Source organism: Halichoeres trimaculatus, unplaced genomic scaffold (genome assembly GCF_033239565.1).
Source record: "Halichoeres trimaculatus isolate MK-OKI-2021-1 unplaced genomic scaffold, fHalTri1.1 fHalTri1_scaffold_3, whole genome shotgun sequence".
In the NCBI taxonomy this organism is placed as follows: domain Eukaryota; kingdom Metazoa; phylum Chordata; class Actinopteri; order Labriformes; family Labridae; genus Halichoeres; species Halichoeres trimaculatus.
This window is the reverse complement of record NW_027437181.1, coordinates 26,838,322-26,848,898: the sequence shown is the minus strand read 5'-3', so window position 1 is coordinate 26,848,898 and position 10,577 is coordinate 26,838,322. Positions and strand designations below refer to the sequence as shown.

Genomic DNA, 10,577 nt, shown 5'->3' with positions numbered 1-10,577 from the left:
TCAGTTTAGGAACTTAAACTTATTTGGATTCAAACATCGATTGAATAAATTGTATTAAAGGGATTTTTCTCGGTTGATATGTTTTTGGATATACATTTTTGAATCTTGTGTACACCCTGGAGTGCCCTCGTGTACCCCATTTGAGAACCACTGTTTTAGACAACCCCCACAAAAAATTACTGCAAATAAATATTTATGATAACATTTTATTTAATGTCCTCAATAAAATTTTATAATTTAACAAACAGAAGAACAACAAATCCATCATCCATTGAAAAGGTCATATTGATAACTCTTAAAAAAGAGAGGAATCTGACCTCTGTGCAGCCTTAAAACTTGATCAGTATGAGTGCTGAGATAAGGCCTCATTAAAAGAAACATTTCTTTTTATCTCAACTCAGAGCTGTAAATTAATGACCCACCAACTTCCACAGGGACCACAAGACAAAGTCTGGATGTGTCAGAGACGTCAGTGTTCAAGGCAACTCTGTAATACAGACTAACATGTTGTGAGACATGAAAATATGAATGTAAAAAAACAGTTTCTTTAAGATGAAACACAAACAGGCATAGCTAATTAAAAAAACTGTGACAAATCATCTGGTATTAATAAATTCATTTAGAGACAAGAGCTCAAACTCTAGTGCTGTACAGCCTGTACACTAAAATATATGTATAAAAATTCTTACATAGATTCTAAAATGTCATAATTACACCATTTCTTATTTTCAAATATTACCACTGATGTTTATTTTGGACTTGTGCTGTGGGCTATGTGAACATACACACATACATACACACACAACACACACAAAACACAACCCACTAAAATCCAGGCAAGTGTTAATTTAATATTTTTTTTATTGTTTTTTAGACTTGAGCCATACTCACCTGACAAGTCCATAAAAAATGTCTTATTTACAGATGTTGGACAACGAAAACGAAGCCCGAGTTGCTTTTTACAAGAAAAAAATCTGCTGATAAGGTTAAAAAAATACTTTTTTTGTATGAGACATATTTTTTTATTTTAAGAAACTAAACATTTTTCTGAACCAGCAAGTCAGAGATATTTATTTTGAGATATTTTGAAATATTCCCAACTTGTCAGGTGAATGTGGCTCACATGAGGTCTCATAAATCTATTGTCATCAAAAATAAGATACAAACACTTGCTCAGATTTCAGTTTTTGCAGTGCTCACACAGACACACATAAACAATATCTCTACAATACAGCAGATGCTCACTGAAATGCAACCAAGCTGTGGGTCACGTCATTTTGATCAAAATGACGGATTAGTCTTATTAATGGCAGACAGCTTAGCTTTTAACTTCCCTTTTAGAATAAAACAACAACATATGACATGAGATTATTTGTTATTATCTGTATAAATCCATAACTTTTTTCTTTTTTTCCTGTTGCTCAAAGGCGTAAAAAAGAGATCAAGATCTGTTCAATAACACTCATAAGTGTTGCTCTTGTTTTCAATGAAAGAAGATAATTTTCCTATGATTATCAGAGGTGTGACACCAAAATTTGTACATTTACTTTTACTGTAATAGCTTAGCAACAAGCTAGCAAATCCAGTAGTTTTCATGCGTGGTGTAACAGGAGTCAGAGATCCTCTGAATCGGTCAGGCTTGATCTCCCTGAGCAGTGAAGTGGGCATTTAACGTCCAAATATTTACAGAATCGAGTCACAACTTCTTAGTCAGCCTCCCCTCTCCAGCTATAATATTTAGCTAGCTCAATAGTGCTGCGGTGAACGTGTGCATGGTTTTTAAAGCTGTTTATGTAGGATTTAGTGCTGGCCAAGAGCACATCCTGTAAACACACACACCACTGGAAGGTCCCAGACAGAAGACAACAGACACAGGAGGGAGCAGTGTCCAACCTTTATGATGATTTCTGTTTATCCATCATAAGATGACTTGGGTTATATTTTCATATGTGCAGTATGACTCTTTGCAGGCATGATGAAATAAAGAGATGAAGATTATAATGCTGATTGTGATACACAGACCACCTCTGACTCTGATGGCTTGTCTCCTGCGCTCATTACTTTCTAAGAGCAACAGGACACAGAGTCAGTTAAGATCTTTCAATCTAAGATACTAAATAAAGTGAGCGTTCCTTTTGTCTGACAGAGAAAGATGGAAAAGTTCAACAGCTACAGAGACCAGCGAGAGACGCAACAGTGCAGTGATATTTTGTCAAAATCTTCTTCAAGGAAAGTGTTTTTGAGATTGGGAGCACCTCACCTCTGATACATATTTTCATTATGTTAGTGGTATTCTACAACAGTGGAGACAACAGCCTCTTCATTTGGCTTCTTTACACTCCCATAAGGCTCTGCATGTCAGCTTCAAGTTTAGAAGGTTAGTAATAAAATAAATAGACAGATTTATTATCAAATACATGTTTTGCAGCGCTCTATGTATATCACACTGGACTGTTTTTGGTTTGAGTAAAGAATTAATTGACAGCAAAACATTTTCCCCCTTAAACCTTGAAAATGGGACACAGAATTCAGGCTTTCCATCACAATGGCGGTGATGTGTTAAAAGTGGTTTATAACAAGGTCCTGTGTGAGGAGTGTCTCACTTCCACTTTCAGCTGCTTGTTCTGTCCTCCTCTTTCACAGTCGGATCAGATGTTTCCAAAATAAAGTGTCTTAGGAAGGCTCTGATTCAGTCCAGTTCTCAGGTCTTCCTTGTGGTTTACCCTGTCTGTTTCCCTAGGTGATGCTACATTCTCAGTCCAGCTGCAAAGGACCTTCTCTGCTTCTTTTTTTTCTTATCTACTGTTAAAAATTACAAGCAGCACCTCATATGTCCTCTGTCTCCAACCCTTTTTGAAGCAAGGCAAAGCAGTTTTCCTCCACATGAACTCACCTCTTTCTTCCTCATCCGCTCATCTGTACCCTGTGTCCTCTCAGCGCAGTGCTTGTCTCTGCTCTTCCTGCAGAAAGGCTTGTTTCTCCATCAGTTTCCTGAACAGCCCTTGCCTGTTCCTAAGCAGCTCTGTGTGCTGGCCGCACTCAGCTATGCGCTGCTGGTCCAGTACAGCCACAGCATTGGCGTTCTGGATGGTTGACAGGCGGTGAGCGATGATTATCACTGTCCTTCCTGTTTAAAATGTAAGAAGTGGAGGGAATAATGAATAAAAACATGAAACAAAGCAATATTTCTTTGACTCTTGGCTGTTTTATTCATAAAGGTGCTGGTTTTTACCTTCCATCAGACGCTCCAAGGCTTCCTGGACCAAGAACTCGTTTTCAGTATCCAATGCACTGTGGACACACTGTTGATTAGAAATTTTTTTCTTACAGGAATCTTAAAACATGACTCTAACAAATCCAATAACAAAAGATTTTTAAGACCAAGGCTATCATTGTCATTTCAAAAAACATTTACAGTCCTGTGCAGTAGCAAGAGATTAAGTTGTTTTTGTGCTAATAAATATTCTTGAATCACACCACAGCCCTCCTCACCTGGTAGCTTCGTCTAAAAGCAGGATCTTGGGATTCTTTAAGGAGAGAAAAAAGTACTGTGACACTGACTCATTCAGAGATGTGAGAAGAAAATTATGGTATAACAAAGATAGATACGAAACATTTTTCTTCTTTCTTTTTTAACTGAACTTACCTTGAGCAGAGCTCGAGCTATGGCTATCCTCTGTTTTTGACCACCTGAGAAACCAACAGAGAGGTTATCCACATGATGAACAAAGCCTTGGCAAAAAAACTTGTCAGTTTTAAAAATGGTTTCTCTGCATTGGAAAAGAAATTTGCAATGACTTGGCTTTGAGAGCAGAATTAAAAACCACTGAAAACAAATACTTGTGAAAAAGTAGGTCAGGTAATCAGTCATAAAAAAGGAGCCAGCGTGGATTTTATCTGTATATCCTCTGATTTTATGCCTCAAGTTTTCTTAAGTCTTTATCAGTTTTAAACATGGCAGATTGAGAGTGATAATCCAGATGATCAGGATAGGGTTTAGGGAAGTTGGCTTCATCCTCGTGAATAACTATGCACACTTCCTGACAATGGAAATACATTAACATATATAAAATCAACTAAATCTGTCAATGACTTAAACAAAACGTATCTACAGAATAAATGACAGATTTATTTCTAACCTGACAGGAGCACTCCTTTCTCTCCCACCACAGTGTCAAAGCCTTTGGGGAAATCCTGGATGAAGTTATGGGCGTTAGCAACTCTGGCAGCCCTGTAGACGTCCTCTGTAGTGACAGCATCTGGGTCGGCTGCACCATATGCTATGTTATCTCTGATTGAACATGAGAACAGCACTGGCTCCTGTGACCCAGGGCATAAGAAGAGAAGGACATATTTAACCAATATTTACAGTCACGTTTCATGAAATAAGAATAACATCTTAAAAGACATCTTTAAGCAGCTCATGTGTTCACTTTTTATTCTAACATTTTAAATTGAGACATTTTTCTGGACTTGTCAGGTGAACGCGGATCATATTAAGTCTAAAAGATTTTGTTTATTCTCTAAAAAAAAGACAAACTCTTGCTTGGATTCCAGTTTTTGCAGTGTATTTTCTGTCTGCCCAGTTTATGTGTGTGCCATGAGAAATAAAATAATCAATCAATACCTGGCTGACAGTTCCAATGTGACTCCTCAGCCAATGAGGATTAAGATCTCTGATGTCATGACCATCAACAGTGATGACACCTGGACGGCACAGGTTATTCTTAGACATAAAACAGTTCCAGGGGTTGATCTTTCAAGAGTTTAATGACAAAGCAACAGTCTTTTTAAGTGACAAAGGGAGGGTATAAACTAGCTTGCACTCACCAGAATCTGGGTCGTACAGCCTGAGCAGCAGTGAGACAAGGCTTGACTTCCCAGACCCACTGGGTCCCACTATAGCCATGATGGTACCAGCTGGGACCTGTAGATTGAGATTCTGGAAAATGGGAGCCTCCTTACGAGTTGGGTAAGCAAAGGAGACATCATGAAACTCCAGCTCACCCTTTAGCTGGTCTGCAGGAAGCACCAGGCCCTCTGTGAAGGAGCAGAGGAAGAGGAACACCAAGACAATAGAGTTAATACAGGTTAACGTGTTTGACTGGTTTACAACAAATACAAGACAAGAACCAACAGCAGTGAATATACGGCTCAAACATGTAACCAGATAAGTTTGGAAAAGTGTGGCAGTTGATACAAAATAGGTTAAAATTCTATTTCACAGACGTTTGAACATACATACTGTATGTCTTTTTTTGTACTTCAAACCTTTTTTTCCCACAATAACATCAACTGGACATGACACATGTCCAACAGGGAAGAAGCACGAGGCTCTAGATGAGTTTTATTGAAACTTATCTCGACATTGTTGGATGTAACACCAGAGGAAATTGATGGGAGAGGGAAAAGGAACCTTTTACAAATACTTTTGAAATCATCAATTAAATGTATTACTGCTATGTGGTTAAAACCTGAACCCCCTTCACTTGTCATGTGGTCTGAGAAGGTCTCCAAAAATCTACTCAACTGAAAAGGTTGCTTATTCTTTAGACTTCAGAGAGATGTGTCTAATGGAAGGTGGAGCCCTGCCCTGGCTGTGATGGTGAATCAAAGTCCCTTGATCCCAATTTTATCTTATTTTTTTCAAATTATTATCTGTCAATTTGCCTGATTTAATGTATGTTTTTATTTTTTTTCTTTCAATTAGTACATTCTTTGTGAAAAAATGTAACCGATACAGAAATATGTATAAAAGATTGTACAAGCTGCCTAAACTTAAGAACTAATTTAAAAAAACCTAATGCCACCCAAAAAATGTAAATCAAATACTTTACGTCCATGTGATAATTTTGTGTTTATTTCATCAAAACAAAAGGAAGTTACACCCTTTGGACAGCTTATTCCCCTCAATATTTCTCTAATGTGCTCAGGGTGGTAATGTGGTTCAAGGATCTAGGTAGATCCTAAACAAGTCTAAGTGTTTGTATTCACCATCAAGAGGAAACTCAGGCTTTCTGTCCAACAGCTGCCACAGTCTGGATCCTGCTCCAAAACCTTTCATCAGCTCAGAGTAGAATGAACTGAGACCTGTAAATCCAGCAGGGAGAGCAGACGTCATCACAAAAAAATAAAATAAAATATAAAAGATAAATATAAAATACAAAAGGAAATAAGAAGAAGTACACAAATGTCTGCATGTGCTACCTGCAATGCTGATGCCCACCCAGAAGGTGTACAAGAGGAAGGATGAGAGCTCTCCAACCGTCATGTGCTGACTGGCCATCAGAAGGCCTCCTTTGTACAGCACTGACAGGATCATTAGATTTCCACTGAGCCCGGTCTGAAACACACACACACAAACACGCACTCAGTTATTGGATTAATTATAAGGTCTGACATCACTACTACTTCCAAACAAAGCACTAGCTATACAGCTAACAGTCCCTTTGGGCAGCTGCTGGAAATCATAATTGCTGCTAGTCCCTCTGTCTATAGTCCAGGGCTAAACAGGCCTGAAATACAGCTGCCAGAAAGGAGAAGTCTCAGTGCAACACTTTGCAAACTGTGAATTTGGTTTGCATCACTACAGGAACACACTCACACTCATTTACACACAAACACTTACCACTCCAAAGAAACCAGCCCGTAGTACAGCCTCCTTCCTGGCGAGGCTTAAAACCAGATCAGTCTTCTGTATGTATGAGTTGACCTCAGAAAGCTCTTTACCAAAGGCCCTGACTGTCCGCATGTTGCTGATTCTCTCCTCTGCCAACTGCACAAACACACAAATTATCCTACAGTCACTTGATGTGTGGAATCATGTCACCAAAACAGCAAATTTACCCATATTCTCTGCATATTTAACCGAGGAAAAACAAAGAAATAAACACTGATTACTGCACCTGTGTGGCTTGTGCGAGAGCATCTTGGGTGCGCTTCGAGATTGAGCGAAGATATCTGCCATAGACTATAGCAAGACCAGCCATAGGAGGGACGATAAGCAGCACAAAGCTCGCCAGACCGGGGGAGACATAGAACTAGAAAAGAAGAGGCAGAAGAAAACATCAGTTAATATAAGAGAATAAAATGGAAGAAAGATGAAGGAGAGAAAACTGAGGGGGCAGCAGTTCACACTTTATCTTTCTGAACAGTAATTATTCTTCCTTTCAACACAGCGCAGAAGGAAATCACTTTACTTCCTTGTTCAGACACAAAGCGGTAAGTATGGGTTGTGTTTTATGACAGTCTATGACACAAACCAGGAAAGGAAGAAGGAAGAAATAAATACTGTGCTTACAAACCTGTTGGTCAACAAACAGTGGAGACTGGTGACGTTGGAAACAGTTAGATTAGTATTATTTAGATAAGCACAAATGTATCAGTTAAACTATAAAATGCATTTTGCCCAAAGTATCTACCAGAGATTGGCTAAGGGTGGGGCAATCTGATCTTCCCTTTTCTTTGAATTGTTCTGAGGTACTTAAGTAAACCTGTTTCCCAACATTCTGGGTTCTACGAAAAGTAACAACACATCAACTATCAGCTCTGAGACCAACAGACCTACTGAATCAAGCAGGATTAAGTAGGTCAATCACATACATGTACCTTCCTCACCCTGTAAGTAAACAGTTTGGTTATGCAAGAACAGACAACACAGTACCCAACATTTTTTTTCACAGCGCCGTTATTACTCTTACCATTTATTTAATCAAAGCAAATCACTCTGACAGATGACGTACCATCATACTGACGCCAGCAGCTGCCTGGGCCACAGCTCGCAGCCCATCTGACAGATTGTCTGTGATGGAGCGGCCAACCACGGCCGTGTCTGCAGAGAGGCGATTGATGAGCTCTCCCGTCCTACTCCTGTCAAAAAACGCCACATCCTGTCTGAGGATTGAGGAGAAGACGGAGGTGCGGAGATCACGAACAATCTGCTGGCCTGAAGAGTAAAAGACAGTATTAAAACGACAGGAAACAGGAAAGAATGTGTTTTGATGATACTCTTAGTTAACTTGTTCACAAGTCAACAACCAGCACTAAATTTGACAAGTGATGAAGTTTTGAAGTCAAAAAGTTGCAAGAATTGCTGGTTATAGACACATAAGCATGAAATAACTAGGCTTTAAGTAAAACTATGGATCATAATTTGCATTGTTTTTCCATACTCTTAATTTCATGATATCACATAGTTGAAAAAAGAAAGTAACTAGTTAAATGTCTACATCTTTAGAGACTTTCTTTTGAGCAAAATGTAGATTTAAAGCTCAAAAAGCTTGCCTCACTTCCTGTGCAGATTTTAAGTGTATCTAAAAAGCCATTAAAACCACCATGTGTAATAAACTGTACACAAATAGATATGTCCACGCTGTCAGGTTGCCAGGAAGTGAATGCACCTGCCTGCAGGTCATGATGACCAGTCAAAACTCTCAACATGTTTGAACTCCGCTGCTTGGGAAAGATTAAACAAACATATATCTTGTTTTGATGTACAGAGAAAGACAAGCCCTTCCTAGTTTTCATAATAAGTTAGATGAAACATAACACGGATCGAAAGTTAAGACTTTTGGCCAAACTTTCATAATTCTTCAGGCTATGATACTTGGCTGGTATAACACCCTACACTATTTCCTTAACAGAGATAAAAAGAAATCAAATTATGAAGACAGGGGCATGTATGTGCTTGTGTTTCTACATGTGTAGAGTGTCAATCTGTGTCTTTGTCTAACCTGAGATCTGCATGAGGTAGACTCTAGCAGCATTGGCTGCACCTCCAAACAGGAAAACTCCTGTGAGCATGATGCATAGCGATGTCAGGGAGGCCGCCATGGTCTCTGGATCTGCTTCGTTGGTGTAAATGGTGTCAATCACTCTACCCAGGAGGAACGGAGCTGACATGGTCACTGCACTGGAGATGGTGAGGTAGCCAACAGCAGCTGGGAAAAAAAGCAGCGGTAGATCAGATCCAAACAAAAACACAACCTGAGAAATTAAAACTCATAACAACACCTTTCAGAAATTTTAAGTAAGAAAAGACTTATGAAGAAAAAATGAAAGGTACTCATGGTAATTTTCAAAGCTTAAGACTACAGGGCTAAAAACAGAAGTTATTCTTGTGAGACTGCTTTTCTCTAAAGTTTAGATGAGGTTATGACTCATCTCTGACCAACTGAAGAGACAAAAATCAAAACACATTTTTCACACAGGGGAGAAGGCAGCCATACAACACGGTTCTCATATACACAGGTAGGACAGTGACAGTGTGAAGGCATGGAAATAAAAAAGATCAGGTGTTAGGCATAATGTTTACCTGCCAGTCTCCATCTCTCCGGGTGGGCAAGTTTTAAAATCCTTTTAACATCCTCCAGAGGAACCGTGGTGGGAGCTTTATCTCTGTCAGTCTTCAGTGGGTCGTCTGGTGTGGGGTCAGAGGAGGCCGACGAGCTGGCAAAGGCAACAGGTATATTTGTGGCTGTCCGTGCTCGGCCTGTCTGTGCGTGTGGACAGAAAACAGAAAGACCTCTGGAGGACAGGATAGACATGAAAGGCCGAGGAGGGAAGCAAGGTGTCTGATGGACCGGCGACTTGACCCCGGTTGACCGTCTCCCCCTCCGGTAAGCAGTGGACAGGGCGAGACGGTGCTCCAGCCACAACATCCTCGGTTGTGTTAGCTTGAGAGTGGTCAGGTGCAGCCCATGTGTGCACATTGATGTGCGAAGTAACTGCCGCATTGTCCGAGTTAGTGGAGACCACACGGTCGCTACGTGACAAAAAGTGAATGTGTTTCCCTTAGTGGTAAGTCAGTTTCCGTGATTGATAGTGTTGATAGCACAGAGTTAAGTCCACCAAGAGAAACATGTTACTCCTCCAGACGCTATGTCAACACAGCCGAGCAGTCGAGGAACTTGTTGCCGTTACATTCTCGGGTTCCGACCGTTATTGTACGTTTTATCTGCGCGTGACAGCCGCCTACCCCGTTTATCTCTTATCAATGAGCAGCTACCAACACCCCGCCTGTCACTGTCATCTGTCGCTGAATATGTGGTTGGCGAGGAGATGAAACGAAAACACAAGCTACCGTTCACAGACTAACACAACCTGCACTCTGAGTAATAACAAGAATTCCCCCGGAAGAGTCTAAAAAGGAAGAACCAGGAAAGGTGACCCTGGTTCAGTCCACGGGCTGTGTTATACACAATTCCTCCTCTTCCTCCTCCTCCTGTTCTACGCGGAATGCGGTGGCTGATGATATAAGCTAACTTTCCCAGACATGACCAAGCAAATCCAGATAGGTAATCCCAATGGGGAATAATAGTGGGAACACCGAGTCGTTCGTTTTACACGTTTTGAATCCGAGACAAACTTCAAAACGAGCGTGTAGCTCTTGAACCCAAAAAAGCCCATCGTTCGTGGATTTTGTTGAATCCGTATCAGATTATCAATAAAATCTTACAAATTTCTCGTTAAAAATATTTCCGTGTTTTGCTTATATAACGCTCAATTAGTAGTTTTGTTAAATACAACTCCCCTGGCATAAAAATTCACCACGATTTGTGCTGCTGAAGGAAGTGGAT

The 10,577-nt window shown here is 40.1% G+C and overlaps 1 protein-coding gene across 1 annotated transcript; it reads right to left on the bottom strand.

The window, feature by feature from the left end:
• Positions 1-221: 221 nt before the first annotated feature.
• On the bottom strand, positions 222-10,241 carry abcb10 (ATP-binding cassette, sub-family B (MDR/TAP), member 10). Its single transcript, XM_074665835.1, has 14 exons — positions 9,314-10,241; positions 8,733-8,939; positions 7,743-7,945; positions 6,906-7,040; positions 6,629-6,775; positions 6,208-6,343; positions 5,995-6,090; positions 4,831-5,040; positions 4,628-4,707; positions 4,140-4,320; positions 3,647-3,690; positions 3,493-3,527; positions 3,233-3,291; positions 222-3,127 (listed from the first exon to the last, which is right to left on the bottom strand). Exons 1-14 carry the CDS (start codon positions 9,732-9,734, stop codon positions 2,934-2,936), a joined length of 2,148 nt encoding a protein of 715 aa, XP_074521936.1. The 5' UTR covers positions 9,735-10,241; the 3' UTR covers positions 222-2,933.
• Between the last annotated feature and the right edge of the window lie 336 nt (positions 10,242-10,577).